Genomic DNA, 17,076 nt, shown 5'->3' with positions numbered 1-17,076 from the left:
GAAAGGAAGCCTTTGTCAAGAGATTCACTAATCCTGTGGGATATAACCGTCAGCACATCTGCGGTAGATCTTGCAGAGCGGAAACCATATTGTGTGTCACTAAGAAGGTTATTCCTGCTGAGGTGGTTGACTATTTCTCTATTTAATATTGATTCCAGCAACTTACTCATAACACAGAGAAGACTTATTGGTCTGTACTGAGAGGGAGATGACTTATCACCTGAATTCTTAAATACAGGGCAAACTGATGAGGTCTTCCAGGGGGTCGGAAAGCACTTCTCCTTAAGGCAACACTTAAATAGTTTCGTAAGTATGGGAGCAAGTTCTGGTTGAAGCTTTTTTAACACTATAATTGGGATGCCATCAGGGCCAGTTGCTTTACTGGAATCTAGGTTTTTTATTAGCTTGGCGACCTCATGCACGGATATTCGTATGTTACCTAGCTTGTTCTGTGTTATAGGAGGAAATATGGGGAGTTGATGGCCTTCGTCGCATAGGGTAAAATTAGCTGCAAAGTTCTTTGCAAATAGTTTGGCCTTGTCTGACGCTGACGAGATAACCTCTGGTCCATTGATAATGGTTGGGATAGAACGCACACTTCTGTTCAGGATCCTATTTGTTATTTGCCAAAACTGGTGGGAACCAAGCCGCTGATCAGCTACCTTGGATTTAACAGACTGGGCATATAGCTCTCTTGCATTTTTTATTACTCTTTTACAGTGGTTGCTGGCAGTTCTGAAAGCAGCTTTAGTCTCAGTACATCTATTACGTTGGTAGCTATGGAAAAAGTGATTTCTGTGCGCGATAGCAGCAGCACATTCTGGGGAGAACCATGGCTGGCTGTTAGGTTTTTGTTGAAATTTTTTAGATGGTATGAATTGGTCTATGCCTACAATTAACCATTCGGTCAGATCTGATACTATAGAGGACACTTCCTTTTTTAAACATGGAGTGCAGAGGTAAATCAGATATGAATGTACGGAAGCTATCCCAGTCAGCCATAGAGTATCGGTATACAGTACGGTGGAGGGGTACGTCTGATGGCTTCTTACATTTCGTTTTTATCTTAACTGATACAACGGAGTGGTCGGAGGATCATAGAGGAGAATGAACGGTACATGAACATAGCTCAGGGGAAGTTGAGAGAAAAAGGTCTAAGAGGCTTGCATATTGATTGGGTGTATCGGGCACACGGGTGGGTTCGCGAACAATCTGAGTGAGGTCATAAGCAATGGCAAAATCATGACAAAACCTCCCCTCATCATCTGTCTTATTTGAATGGGTCAGCCATTCCACGTTATGGACGTTGAAGTCACCACAGATGTGGATGTTAGCCGAGGGATGTGAAGACAGTATGTGGTCTATTTTCTCAGATATGCTCTTAAAGATAGTAACTCCGCTGTTGTGGGGCCTATAGAGGGCAAATATAAATGCAGTGGTGTTAGCAAGTGCAACCCTGAAGCACATATAGGGTAAATTAGGATCTTCTCTAGAGATATCCCTGCCACATGGGAAGCCATCCTTAATGTAGGCACATATTCCATGCCCATGGCGATCTTGGGAGTCAGATTTAGCTGTTAAATTGGAGTATCCATTAATTATGAACTCATCTAGGGAAGTGGTCGGCCCTATTCCAGTTTCACATCCAATGTAAACAAGTTTTTGTTGACCCCCCCCCCCTAAATAATCCTTTTTTAGCCTTTTACCACCACTATTAATACGCTGTTGTCTCAGTGACTACCATACACTCATTAAATTAACCTTTATCCTCGAGTTGCTTCGGCCTTTTATAAATGGTGACTCCCATGTAAAAAAAAAAGAATATATTCATTAATGGCTTTTTTCTTTTGTATTCTGTTTAAAGTAATTTTAGTTTTAAAGAAAAGTGTTCAAATTAAAAAAAGATTATCCATTGAACTAATTGCAGCAAAAAATTAGGTGCAACATTTTTCAAAATCGAATAAGATGCTATAAATAGAATTCTCTTATTATTATTGTCTGTCAAAAAATTAGATGCATATTTTTTTTAAATTAATTGTTCCAAAATTGAATAAGAAGTCATAAAATGAATTTTGTCATTATTGTCTGTCAAAAATTTAGATCCAACCTATTTTAAAATTAATTGTTTTAAAATCGAATAAGACACCATAATTAAAATTCTATCATTATTATTGTAAACTTAAAAGCGACATTCATTTCATTTATTTAAAAAACATCTAAATGAAAATTATCATTAAAATAAGAAAGAGATTATTTGTTTTTAAAAGAATTAAATTGTTATTATAAATAAATTGAAAGGTTAAAATACCCATTTTACTTTTTATTTTAAAGAAGAGATTAAACGTTTAGGTGAGCATGTACATAACAATTAAGATGAGGATAGTAATCTGATTAAGTCAAAAAAGTTTTGTCAATTTCTAATTCCTTTTTTCCTTTTCCTGCCTTGATAGAGTTCAAAATAGACTTTGTAGCCTAGTAGGGGATGCCCTTTTCTCTTCCCTGCAACGTCTTTCTCACAGAAGAAATGTTGTGAGTCTGTCTCTGCTTTATCGTTATTTTCATGGCAGGTACTCGTCTGAGCCCCGATCTATGATCCCCCCTCGCCAAACTTTCACGAGAAACACTCGTCTATCTGAAAACACTATCAATAATTTACCCCACTCTTTATCTGTGCCTAAACCTAAACGTAGATTCCATGAACAAAGTTTCTTTCTTAGAACTGCACACCTGTAGAACAGAAGAGCTGTTCCGAGCCTGTCTTTGCTTTATCGTTATTTTCATGGCAAGTGCTCGTCTGAACTCCAGTCTATGGTCCCTCCCTTGCCAAACTTTCACAAGAAACACTCGTCTAGCTGAAAACACTATCAATAATTTCCCCCACTCTTTATCTGTGCCTAAACCTAAATGTAGATTCCATGAACAAAGTTTCTTTCTCAGAACTGCACACCTGTGGAACTGTCTTCCGTTTGCCTGCTTTCCAGCTGACTATAATATGGTCGTCTTCAAGTCCAATGTAAACAAATTCTTGATGAGCCGTTCCACTTGAGTTAACAAATTTACCGAATTTGCATTACTAACGGTTACTATATTGTTCAATTGACTACTGTACACTCTTTAACCCTTATCCTCAAATGGCCTCTGGGCCTTGATAAGTGGTGATGCCTATGTAAAAAAAAAAAAAAGTTCAGCTTCTTTAATTTTGATTTTTAATTTGATAGTCAAAATGTGTTGTTTTCCTAAATATATTGTTCTGCACATAATTATGATGAAAAAATTTTGTAATTTAAAAAAAAATGTTTGTGGACCAATTGATTTTAGTCATAAACAGATTCAACTTTATTTATTTATTTATTTTATAATACTAAACCTCTGCTGGGCCAATTGTGTTCTTTGTGCAGGAGTTATTTCTTAGTCTTTTCTTTGTGCTTTCAGTATGTATCACGTGTTTCTTAACCTCTTTTTTATGTTCAGCCAAGGGGAACGGTGAAATGTTTGTATTTGTTCATCTAAACTTTATTTATATCTTGCTCCGGTGTTTTTTTTTTTCAATGAATAATCATTTTTTTTTTAATTTGAACACTTTTCTTCGAAACTAAAATTACTTTAAACAGAATACAAAAGAAAAACAACCTTTAACGAATATATTCTTGGTTTTATTTTTTTACATGTGAGTCACCATTTATCAAAGCCGAAGGCCACTCGAGGAGAAAGGTTAATTTAATGACCATACGGTAGTGACTGAGACAACAGCGTATTAATAGTTAGTAGTAGAAATGGAGTAGAAATGGATTATTTAGTGGAGAGGGGGGACTCAACAAAAAGTTGTTTACATTGAACTTGAAGACGACCATATTGTAGTCAGCCGGGAAGCAGGCCAATGAAACAGTTCTACAGGTGAACACTTCTAAGAAAGAAGCTTTGTTCATGGAATTTCCATTTAGATTTAAGCACAGATAGAGAGTGGGGGAAATTGTTGATGGTGGTTGTAGCTAATTGAGTGATTTTTTTGTGAAAGTTTGGCAATGGGGAGGGAGACATAGATTGAAGCTCAGACGAGCACTTGTCATAAAAATAACGATAGAGCAGAGACAGGCTTGCAATAATTGTTTTAGATTGGTTTGGTTGGTTGTTTCAATTTATCAATCATTTTTGGGTTATTTAATGCTAATTCCAGTCATTTTGGTAAGAGTTTTTTATACTTAAAGAAGCGTTTTGTTTTGTTGTTTAGTAGAGGAAAATTGTATTATTTTTGTTTTTGGCTTTACCGAACATGATTGAGTTTTGCAAAGGGAAAAGAAAAAAAACAATAACAGCTATGCTTGGTGCATTTTAGGTCAGGAAGCAGATATCTGTAAACAACCTGATCTGCTAGTACCAGTGAAGAGAGAGAGAGAGAGAGAGAGAGAGAGAGAGAGAGAGAGAGAGAGAGAAATATGGATGTTTGGCTGTTTTGTTTTACTGGAGAACAACCATTTTTGGGTTATTTTATGCCGAATCCAATCATTTTTGGTAAAAGTTTTTATGCATAAAGTTCTTTATATCTTTAAATATTTATTCATAGTGTTTGTTTTTTTTTTTTTTTTTTTTTGGAGAGAAAATTGTTTTTCTTGTGGTCTTTACAGAACATGATTGATTTTTACAAAAGAAAAGGAAAATTAACAATAACATCTATGTTCAGCGCATTTTAGATCAGGAAACTGGTATTTTCAGACAGTCTGATCTGGTAGCACTAGCAATTGTTTTAGAAAGAGAATTAATAATTTACAGCCGAAATTAAATCAATTAATAATAGTAAGTGAATATATTGTTTAGGATCACAGTGTAGTGTCTGTTCTGACGTTACACTTAAGTTAATTTGTCCTTAATCAATGTAAGGGAAACCCTTCTATACTAAGGCAATTTTCAAGTTTACCTATCAATACTTCCAGCGTTCCCCTCGAAAGCAAATAAATAACAATAGCAAGTGAATAAAATGTAATCATGTATTCTCTCCAATTTGTTTTGTTTGAAGAGTTTTTCCCCTTCAGTTTGTATAGTTTTATCAAAACAAAACGGGATTAACCTGCAATTGTTGGTGAAGTGGTTTCTCTGGTTTCACATTTTTCAAGATGGCCTCTGCTCCTTTCTTCCAATAAACACTTCCATGTTGCTTAAAATGAAATTTAAAAAAAAGAAAAACGTCTGAGTTGGTACTGGTACAAAATTCACAGACAAATAAACATCCATTTTAAAAGTTGATCCTTATCTAAATCATAGAACAAAGATTAATAAAGATAGGTTATTTGAACACAATCACAAAGTATTCAAAAATAAAATAATGATCTTGAAATGAAAATTGTGAATAAAGACATCATATTTTATTCTATGCTAGTTGTATCTATCCGGCGTTACTCAGGAATCTTTTTAATTTAATTTTTAGTCTGCATTTTTATTTTTAATAAATTATATTTTTAAATATGATTTTAACACTTAAATTTATTATTATTGGCTCACAAGGAGCTTTCACACAGGTCATAAAGGATTTCTCCTTGAGAACAATCTGTGGTCTTCCCTGGAAGCTGAGTGACAACAAGTCACCCTAGATTATTATTATTATTATTATTATTATTATTATTATTATTATTATTATTATTATTAACAACAACAACAACAACTGAACCAATTTGTTATAAGACTGGTAATCTATGTGCTGAAACATCAAGTCCTTCTTTGTCAAGATGGGATATCCTTCTAGACATTACTCCTCCATCTGGAGCGAGAAGGTTTATTGCGGAAGAATGCAGATGAGTCCATTCACAGCTGTTTTTGTTCCCTTCCAGAGTACTTCCTCAGTGGAGCTGGGTTTTATTCCTACATTAACTGACTTCATGTTTAAACCTTGCTGCAGTGTGTAAATTTATTATAAATCACTTCTAAAACTGCCTTTTCTAAATTAAATTATTTCTGTTACATATTACGAGCCCTACGTTGGTGTCAATTAAGTTAGCTAGTATAAATTTTGTCAAGGGTCACACTGAGTGCATGATAACACAGATTTGTAAAACAGAATTGTTCCAAAGATTGAATGAAAGGTGGGTAATGTAAAGTTGCGGTAGGGGGCGACACAACTTAAACGATAGACAAAACAGAAGTCAAACAATGATGAATGACGTCACATTTTTCAAGCTGAGAGAAAAAAAGTCTCTGTGGAAACCGTGTGAATAAGATACTATCAATAATGTAGAAACAATATAAATGGAATGTTCTCTCTCCGTGCGCATCACTCATTTTAATAAGAAAGTTAAGAAGTAAATAACTCGTTTCTAAGTCCTTCTAAATAAAATATTGAAGAAAACTCAGCAAACGTTTCCTTGAGTCTTTCCGACAATAAAAATAAATAGGATTTTGAAACTTAAATTTATTCATTACATTTTTCTTTTTAATCAACTGTTTCAGCTAAATCAGCAATTAATTAATCGATTTCTTTCTTTTTTTTTTTTTTATTATTTTGCAAATCACGCTTATTCGTACTTACATACACGCCATTTGATCCGATGATTTTTAAAATAGAGATTGTAAAAAAAAAAATACTAACACAGACAAAATTCTAGCCTTTCTTTGGAGGATAGACTTATTAAACAAAATTTAACTTTATATATTTATATTTTCAATATCGATATATAAACATTAACATAAATCTATCACTTTGAAGACGGTCATGCATAATTAAACTTTCATATGATGCAAACCTAATATCTAATTCACAGCTCTTACATACACATATGTCCTTTACACAGGCAAAAATGGTGCTTCTACATTATTGAGACGAGATTTTGTAGTCGATAAATGGAGTTTTCATATTAAAAAAAACAATGGTTTCAACTGATTTTTTTAGTCAATTCTAATAAGTTACAATGGTAGCTTCCAAATTATGCAGTCGAAATTATCTGAATATTACTGAATTATTAAAAAAACAACAACAATAATCGTGAAAAAATTCCCGCCATCTTTGTTTAATTCAAACAGAAAATTGCCTCCATGTTGAACTCTCCTGTGTTTTTACAATAGTTTTCGTCAAATTCTATTTTTTATTATTTTTCAATAAAAAGATGTTCTACCTTATCAATTTTCGTAATTTTTGGATATAATCATCTTAAAAACACGAGAAATACGTAGATACAATTGTTTTCATGTGAGATTTCATGTGAAATTTAGTTTTACGATTTCCGAAAATCTCGTTCCAATTCTGTAGAATTGCCGCAAAAACTTCGTTTTGATTTACATTTTCCATAAAAACATAACTACATAAACTTCTGACACACTTATACCTACAAAAAGAGAGAAAAAAAATAACATCCTCCAAATGAAAACTGACTCAGCAATAGATAACCAAAAAACGGCTTATTTGCTGTAAAACAAAGCAAACAAATAAATAAAATGGGAAAATATGAAGCTTAACGCTATGGGATATGATTGACATAATGTATTCCTTATTATATAAACAGTACACAGTTATTATTAGTACTTTTATATAATAAATTTCTAGAGAAAAACTATATAGTAAATATTACAACATAACCCAATGAAGTTACGCTGAAAATGCATCGTTTAATTAGTTACACAATTTAATGTACTCTATCTGATAGAATCCAACATTTTACTATATATAATATCTGTAAAATATGTGGTAGTACCTTCGTTTGTACATTATTGTCAGCTTCTACATTCATTAAAAAAAGAAATGAGATCGTCCGATTCACCAAAGTTGAAAAGTAATTGACGATTATTTGATGTCGGTGACTGTCAAATATTTAGATTCAACCTATTTTCAAATTAACCGTTCCAAAATCGAATAAGACGTCATAAATAGAATTATGTTGTTATTGTCTGTCAAAAATGTAGATTCGACTTGTTTTTAAATTAATTGTTTCAAAATCGAATAAGACGGGTAATCGTGAAGAAAGAGAGAGCCTGTTTCCTCCGTTTGACTATAGGTGGCGTTACTGTCTGTCCACCCAGTTACGGAAGCACAAAATGCATATAATGGCGCCCTTGAAATAAAAATAAATGTTTTTGTTATATTTTAATTTTAAACGTTTTTTTTTTGTTTTTTTTTTCAAACATATTTAAGTTTTATTTTTCCAAACATTTACGTTTTGTTCCTTCTTTATTTTCAAACATTTACTTTTTTTTTTTTTTTTTTTTTTACGTTTTTTTGGGAGTTTTTTTGCAAGCATAAACTAAATATTTTTGAAATATTTTTCTTTTTGAAAAGTTTTCTTATGCCCTTATTGTACCGCACTATTTTTTAATAGTAGTTTCAAGTAAGATTCAGGTTTTACACTATCCTTTTTCAAATATATATATAAATACTTGCCGAAAAGGTAAAATAAGTGCAGAAAAATTAAGAAAAAAGGGAGGGGGTCCATAAAAAAAAAGATAAAAGAAAAAACGTTGATTTTTTTATTTTTTATTATAGGAGCGTAAAAAATACTCGCGGAAAAACGGTTGTACCCATAAATATGTTTAAAAGAAAAGTATAGCAAAAACATTGTGGGTTTGCAGTGTGGACATTTTGGCTGTTTCTTGTGGTTTAGTAGGACTATACACTTTTCTTCCAGCAACTGTGTGTCGAACCAATGATGGGTTCTGCTCTGCTTACTATCGAAGACTGAGAAGGAGATGGTGTGAATCACATTGCAGATCCACTTCCATCTCCACTCAGCATTCCCTTGTGTGTGTGTGGGGGGGGGTCTGGTCTCTAGAGCCTCAATCAGTCCCTTGGTAAGCAACTCCACCCTGTAGAGATCTTTGATTTTAGACGTATTGATTTTTGGTTTGCCTAGAGTCCTGGTTCAGTGAACCTTCTTGGGTTAAATCCGAATCTTGCTACACACCAAGGTGTGGTCAATGTCACAATTGATGCAGTGGTAGGAGCATGTGAAGAGAACGTTCCTCAGCTGCAAACGCCATATGGGAATCAGGTTCAGTTGGTGCCAGCGCCTTGAGCAAGAGTGTCACTAGGAGACCTTGTGTTGAGGTTTGGTTTTGAAAAAGCTATTATAAATGCAGAGGTTGTAAATTGTGCACAGTTCAAGGAGCTGTTAACCATTTTTATTCATGCTCCTAATACCAAAAGGCTCAATACAGCTGTGCCAGGAGGCGTTGAAGTCGCCAAGAATGACCAGGCTATCAGAGGGTAACATCTGGTTCAAGGCAGACTGCAACTGCTCATAGAAAGCATCTTTAACTTCAAGAATATTTGCAAAAATTGACGACAAAAGGGTTATGTGGTTAATGACATGAACTGATAACCTTGGTATGTAAATTTGAATCATAAAAATCATTAACTGTTGACAATCTTTATGTGCTCCCTTACATAAGCATCCGATTTCTTTCTAGAAACAATTTTGACTAGAAAGATATCGAGTCCGGGGGAGGAGGACTAATGCTAGCAATGGGACTATATGATTCATAAGATATAAATAAATGACCAACGAAATGTGGACAGCAACTTTAGTCTCCATTAAGAAAATAACACTGATAAAGTCCTCTTTTTTACCTGGCCAGATCCAGAAATGGCTGCAACTTTTGAGAAATCAAATCCATCATCTTTTAATTTATCCAAAATGACATCCAATGCCTACAAAAATAAGAAAGAAATACAAGTTTATAAAAGGAATTTTTTTTTATTATAATTATAAGAGGCAATGAACCTTGTAAGGTTTCTTCTGCCTATTGTAACATTTATAATGATCATATTGAAATTTGCTTACAAAAAATGTATACAAAATAATGATAACTAGGGCTATCATAAGAGAATATTCTTTTCATTATTTTGACTCTCGAGTATGTATCAGTTAATATCTTATATGTTTTTAGATAGAGTTATGTGGTTCTTCATTGAGTAACTGTGTCTAACCGTGTCGGATATATACTCGAGAGTCAAAACAATGATAAGAATATACTCTTGTCATAGTCCTAATGATAACAAAGAAAAAGTAACAATCATTGATTTTTACCACAGTCTAAATAAATGAACCCTTGTTTTGATGAGCTCTGATTGAATTTTCTGGCGTCAGTTCTTGCAATTTGAATAGAACTGGTCAGAGTACACCGCATGCTCTGTTTGAACTTCACCCTGATCACTGCTAACGTCTTGACTGGTATCATATTGTGAGCTAATAGTGATACCTCCATAAACCAAATTTCAACTTTATAGCTGCTCAGCTGAGAAGTTATAGGCGTACATGCAAGCACACAAACATGTATACAGTTGTATATATATATAGATGTTGTTTGTTTTGGTTTTAGCAATATGTTTTTTTAATGAATTCAATTATTTACGAAAGTGCATTTTTACCTAAATGCGAGTTGGGAATAATTTTCCCCTTAACCAATTTGGTACCCCCACATGGGGAGCGGTATATATATTATTTTAAAAATATAATTATCCACTGACACGTGTTTCGTCGTCTACGACTCATCAGAGTGGCTTAATCTAGCGAGATTCAAAATCGGGACCCCACGGTAATGAGCCTAAATCCCTTACCACTGACCCATCTCGTACGACTGCCTGGATATATTGCAATTTACTTAGATGTTGTTTGTTTTGGTTTTAGCGGGTACCAAATTGGTTAAAAGGGAAAATTATTCCCAACTCCCATTTAGGTAAAAATGCACTTTCGTAAATAATTGAATTCATTCAAAAAACATATCGTTAAAACCAAAACAAACAACATCTAAGTAAATCGTGATATATCCAGACAGTCGTGTGAGATGGGTCAGTGGTAAGGGGTTTAGGCTCATTACTGTGGGGTCCCGATTTCGAATCTCGCTAGATTAAGCCACCCTGATGAGACATAGATGATGAAACACGTGTCAGTGGATAATTATATTTTAAAAATAATGTTGTATATATTATTAGTTATTTAAGAGTAAACATATAGTTGCTACAAATAACCATCTGTTTCAGTCAATGAGACTTCCTCAGGCGACCCGGAACGCCTCGATGCCACCAAAAAAATGGAAAAAAGAAAATGGAAAAGAAAAAGTAATATAATTCAAGTAATTATTCAATATATATGAATTCAGTAATTATTCAATATAATTGAATAAGTGTATTTTCTCATAAACAAATATATATATATTATATATATATTTGTTTATGGGAAAATATACTTATTCAATTATATTTCAACTACAGAGCATATACAAATGAATGCTGAATTAAGGGTGGAATAAATTTAAAATTGACATAATAATTACTGATGATGATTATGTCCTACAAGACAGGTGCTGTCAAGAATTGAACATTTCAGCATACTTATAAGACTAAAGGGTAAGATGGACAACATCTTGAAATTTGGAATATAGACTTTTGTCATATATATATATATATATATATATATATATATATATATATATAATGATTGTATATTTTTTTAGTTTCCTAGATGTAAATCTACTGAAACTCTTGTGTTTATCAAAAAGTGCTCGATGAATGTTGTATATGTATATATAGTATGTTTATTTATACAAACATTATTGGCTATATATGTGCATACATATTTCTGTAGTGTATCTTTTCAGAGAGACTACATCATCAGAAAGAATTTAAGGACATGGAAAAGAAGAGTGAAGTAAGGGAAGAGCTCCTCTTTCCCTCATCATTTCCCCTACTTTCCACCTCTTTTTTATTTACAGTGATTCGTTGTAGTTCCTTTTCTCTTTAGCAAAATTAGATAAAAAAAATTTGTATATAATATAGTTTTGAATTTGGTCTTGAAAAGGAACTTTTGGCCTAGTGATGAATTCTCTCTGAAAAAAAGATACTAGAAAAAAAAAATGTATGCACATATGTATCCAATAATGTGTGTATAAATAAACATACTATATATATATATATATATATATATATATATATATATATATATATATATATATATATAGATAGATACACTGGCGGCAAAAAGAAAGTCTGCACTTGTAATTTTTTCAAAAACTCTAAATTAAAGCTAAATTTAATGTAACTGTTTAAACAAATTATACCTCATTTGATTGGCCTTTTATTTTTCTATAATTTTATCTGTTCATATTTGACTTTTAATTGAAATATTGTAGTGTTCACGTCAATTTAAAAAAATGACTACAACTTGAGGAGGCAAAAAGAAAGTCCACATAATGGAAAATTGTTATTTAAATGTAACTTTAGGACATTAATGCAACACAAATACTACAGGAATACAATGAACTAGTTAATATTTAGTAGCATAGCCTTTCTGCAATTTGACAGCCTGCAAATCTTTTGGGAATTCCTTGAATTAGACAGAAGCAATACTCCAGGGAAAAGGCATCCCACTTTTCTTTAATTTTTATCCAAAGTTCTTCCAAATTTTAAATTTTACCATTGCGTAGCTGTTGCTTGATGTAATACCATACATTTTCGATAGGATTGAGGTGTGGAGATTGTGCAGGCCAATCCAAACATGGAATATCATGCTCTTCCAGGAACCTCTTGACATTACTAGCTGTGTGAATGGGAGCATTATCCTGCATGAAGACGGAATTATCACCCAAATTCTGACCAAAGTAGGGTAGAAAATGCTCAGTTAACATATTAATGTACTTAGTCGAATTAATTCGACCTTGCAAGCGAACTATAGGCCCTGGACTATTGGTACTAATAATGCCCCACACTAAAACTGAACCTCCACCACCTTGCAGCATTGAAACTGAGCACTTACGTTTAAATTCTTTGTCTTTCCTCCGACGAATGTACTGCTTATCATCACTACCTAGCCTATTGAACTTGCTTTCGTCGCTAAAAAGCACTTTTGCCCAATATGAAGCGTCATGATCTTCATAGCCTCTGACGAAGTCCAGACGGCGCTTTCTGTTCTTTACAGAAATCATTGGCTTGTGCATTGCAACATATCCTCGCAAATTAAATTCCTTTAATCTGTTCTTGGCAGTAGAAAGAGAGCACTTTTGAACAAAATTGCACTGTTGTTGGATGTGGGGAGCCGTTTCAAATCTGTTTCTTAAGCTGCTGATTTTGATAGTATTGTCTTCCCTGTTAGAAGTAACGCTAGTATGACCAGATTTAGGGGCATCACAAACACTGCTGGTGTTTTGGTGCTTTTGCACAGTCTTTCGTACCGTTTTCTCATCACATTTCAATCTGCGGCCGATTTCTTGATTGGATAAACCAAAAAGGCAGAGATTAATGAGCTCCTGACGATCACTAAGAGAAAGTCGTGCTATATGGACTAAATTTTACATTGTATAACCTGGAACAACAACAATTACGATTAGAGATGCTTTGTTGTCTGTTGGTGGATATTTTAAACTGATTTCGGGGCGATAATTTAAGCTGGTTTTAAGCAAATTTGTTGCTGCGGACTTTCTTTTTGCCTTAATAGAAAGGAATCAATACTTGGTAGTATTCTGCCAACAACAGTATTATATAAGTATAAGTATGTGTGTATTTGTCTTTTTTATTACATAAAGGAAAATTATATTTCTCTTTGGCATATGTGTGTGTGTGTGTGCACGCGCACGTGTGTCCATCTAAACTAAGAAATTTCACAAGTATATTGAACCAGTTGCCAAATAGAGAGAGAATATATCAGTCAGAGGAAGGGGGGATAGGTGTGCTCAAAACTGAGGATGTATAGAGAACATAACTTACCTTGATCCACATCAAAGTCGGGGCCGTGATAGTTGTCCCATCGGGTTGCGAATGAACACCACCAGAAGTTCTGCAAAAAAAGAATATGTAAACTTAAAAAGATGTAATCTTTTATGGATATAAAAAGAATGAAAAGTTCCTGGAAATCTCTGCAGACTCACTCATGCAGAGGACTCGACTGCCGACCGATATGGATAGGCCACGGTGGTACAAGATGTGGTGAATTCGTTAGGAACCATCTCAACTCACACCGGGTGAATGCTGCCACAGATACACACAGACTATATTGGTTGTTTTGTTTTACAGCATATATCAACCCTTTTTATATTATTTAACGCTGAAGTCAGTAATTTTGGAAAAAAGGTTTTATGCCTCAAGTTCTTTATAGTTTTAAATATTTATTCATGGTGTTTGGTTTAGTTGTTCTGTAGAGGAAAATGGTTGTTTTTGTTTTTGGCTTTGCAGAACATGATTGAGTTTGGAAACGGTAAAGGAAAAAAAAAACAATGACATCAATGTTTGATGCATTTTAGGTCAGGAAGCCAGTATCTTCAGACAAACTGATCTGGCAGCACCAGGCTTTGCAACCAAAATTCAATCAAACTTTCATGGCAACCTGACAACAAGTTCATATGGAAGTTCATATAGTTACTAGAAGGAATTATAGTGTTTAGTGGTTCCTTTTTAGGGTTCTAGTTTGGAAGAAGATTTTGAGGGGAAATTTTTTAGGGAAACATTTTTTTAGGTAATACTTTAATGTGAAAGAGAAATAACCACAAACAAAAGAATGAGTTGAAAAGCATAAATTCACAAAAGAGATATTTTATATATATTTTACTGGAGAATGCTGATGAGGCTGCCAAAGCATTTTTGTAGGCCAGAGTGCTCTTCCTCTAGGATGCTGGCTTTTCAAATCCCACTTTCCTGGTCTTTCTCCCGTGGAAAGGAAGATAAATAGATACAAGGAAATTGGATACCAACTTGTTTGTTAAGATTGCTACCTTTCTTTCTCTCCTCGTCTTATCCTTACTTTGTTCTTTTCCTTTCTTTTTTTTTATTCACTTTCTTGTGAGTTGGAGGAGGAGTGGTAACACTAAATAATGGACCAATGGAAAAGTACTAAAACTGTTTGGTGCAGTTTGACTAGAATTGAAATTCAAATATTTGAATTTTAATTGGAATTTTTAAGTTTAGAAAACTGATACAATGCAGAATTTTTGAAAAAAATAAACAAACAAAATTTAAAATAAACTCAGCTAAAACAAATACATATTTGTTTATTTATTTATTTTTTTAAAATATGTTGGCTTTCTAATCTTACAAATTTCATATATTATATATTTTTTTTAATCCTTTGAGATGAGGCTTCATAATTTGTGCATGCATTTTTTTGTAGCCTGTTATCCTCATTTTCATAGTTGTTGTTGTTTCACCATATTTCGGCACACTCATCCTCTGACCTTCTTCAGGCAGTTAACTATGGTGGGATAGAAATATTGAGCCTTGTATCTCCAGTAATTACTGCCTTCTATCGTTGTTGTTGTCTCACCATGTTTTGACCAACTAATCCTCTGGTCTACTTCGAGTAAGATTGAAACTGTTATCTTCAGACAATGCTCAACTGGAACTGTAGAGACTCAACGTGTCTGCATTATCTGAAGGTAGTAGTTTTAATCCTACTTAAAGCAGGCCAGCAACAACTATGAATTCAGATTTAAATAACACTTAACTCGAAGAGAAAAAAGATTCACTAATTTGAATCAGAGGGCAATCAAATCCCAGAAATTAAAAACTGTTTTTAATCTGGTCATATGATCCACAAATCTACAAAAGCAGCATTGATCAACAAAGGGAAGAGTCTCGATAGACAAATGATTGCGGTTAAAATCAAATGGGCAACAATAGGAATGTCAGAATAACTATCGTCAATTCATGTACCATTATTGACTTAAAGAGACTCGACTAAAAGTGTAAAGTAAAACAGAGACTCGATTAAAGATTATTGACTTAATCTCTATGGTGATGATGTAGAAAAACTGAGGGATGAATGGCCAGGACTGTCATGCACTCGCTGCAAGGAAACAGTGGCTGTGACAGATTGAGGCTCTATGATAGCGAGTAGTTTAACTAGGTAAATATGCAATTTGCTCAGCTGGCTATGAATGCAGCTTGAGGAATTTAGAATTTGGAAATTTGAACAAAGAAGGAATGAGCAAGACGATAGTATGGCCTGGTCTCAGACATCATAAATGACGTAATTGGTCAATTTTAGAGAACAAAGAAACGGCTGATTATTTTAATAATGAGAATCAGGGAGTTTAGTCAGAAAGTTGGGAAGCAAACGATGGCTGTTCCAATCATATAATCAATCAACATTTGAAAAGCAGGACGAATGTGTAGAATCTGGGTCCTCAAAGAATTACATGGTGGCTTCTGTTGTGTCTCAGTCACCACAGGGTATTAGAGATTGAATTAAAGCTGGAACAAAAGAAAGCGTTTGTTTTGATTCACATGTATCTGATATTGGAAAAGTCTTTTATCTCAACGTCTACAAGAAGAGGAAGAATTACTGGCAAGCAGCAGCGACAAAAGAGACTCGACTAAAGGTAAAGCAAAACCGAGACAATTAACAACAAAAGCCTACTTTTAAAATTCAATACAAATTTTATTGATCCTTGGTTGCAAAAAAGGAATGTCCATTTTTTGCCTCTATAAAGAGCTTGTATCAACCTGGTAAGGTGTTAGTTTTTATTTCTTCAACAGGATCTGGAAGCAGGTTCATTCTATCTTCAAAGATAGGTGTTCGCAGCCATAAAAGGGGTCGACAAGATGCCTTTATGATGTAAAAGATCCAATATTCGCACTGTCAGCATAGTGCACAAGTCCATGATGAATGTACATGTTAGTTCAGTAATTATACAAATAAAAGTCTCCTAGCGGACTTAATGAAGATGTGCCTATATTTAGGCATGAAATAAGTAGATTCAAGTCTCTAACGAACTTATAGTCATGAGCCTAATTATTTAAGCATAAGATAAACTGTTTGAAAGAGATGAAGGTTGGAGGCTCCATGTCTCCTGCAGGGGTTGAGTTTCAGTGTCTTTCTTTAGAGTTCGGCTGTATGTAGTGACTGAACGGATTCCCTGTGTCCGTCTATGTCAAGTTCTTAGCTGAAACTCAAAAGCAAACACACAAAATACAAAAAGCCCGTGAAAGTGCAACACTTCACAGAAAATAAAATCGGCCACTCTGATTGACCCCAAAACAATACAATGATGCAATTGTCAAATTTCTGATAGTACATTGTTTTCCTGCTTTTTCACCGGAATTTTTTATTTCAAGCTGAAGAAAATGTTATGTTCTTGCTCCGCTCCAAACGAAGACTTACCATGCATAAAACATGT

At 33.9% G+C, this 17,076-nt stretch overlaps 1 protein-coding gene across 4 annotated transcripts in view; it reads right to left on the bottom strand.

Moving 5' to 3' along the window:
* The window catches only part of LOC145284835 (xylulose kinase-like), a 225,628-nt gene that overhangs the window by 78,196 nt on the left and 130,356 nt on the right, over positions 1–17,076 (bottom strand). For all 4 annotated transcript variants that reach the window (XM_080133812.1, XM_080133813.1, XM_080133811.1 and 1 more), the window contains 3 exons: positions 13,673–13,742; positions 9,542–9,622; positions 5,063–5,149 (listed from right to left, as the gene is read on the bottom strand). In XM_080133812.1, the coding sequence (XP_079989938.1) occupies positions 5,063–5,149; positions 9,542–9,622; positions 13,673–13,742 (238 nt within the window). The remainder of the gene's footprint in view (positions 1–5,062; positions 5,150–9,541; positions 9,623–13,672; positions 13,743–17,076) is intronic.

Source organism: Euprymna scolopes, chromosome 9 (assembly GCF_053919585.1).
Source record: "Euprymna scolopes isolate OS-2025 chromosome 9, ASM5391958v1, whole genome shotgun sequence".
NCBI classification, from domain to species: Eukaryota; Metazoa; Mollusca; class Cephalopoda; order Sepiida; family Sepiolidae; genus Euprymna; species Euprymna scolopes.
Note: the sequence above shows the minus strand (reverse complement) of the source record. Positions and strands in the feature narration are given on the sequence as shown.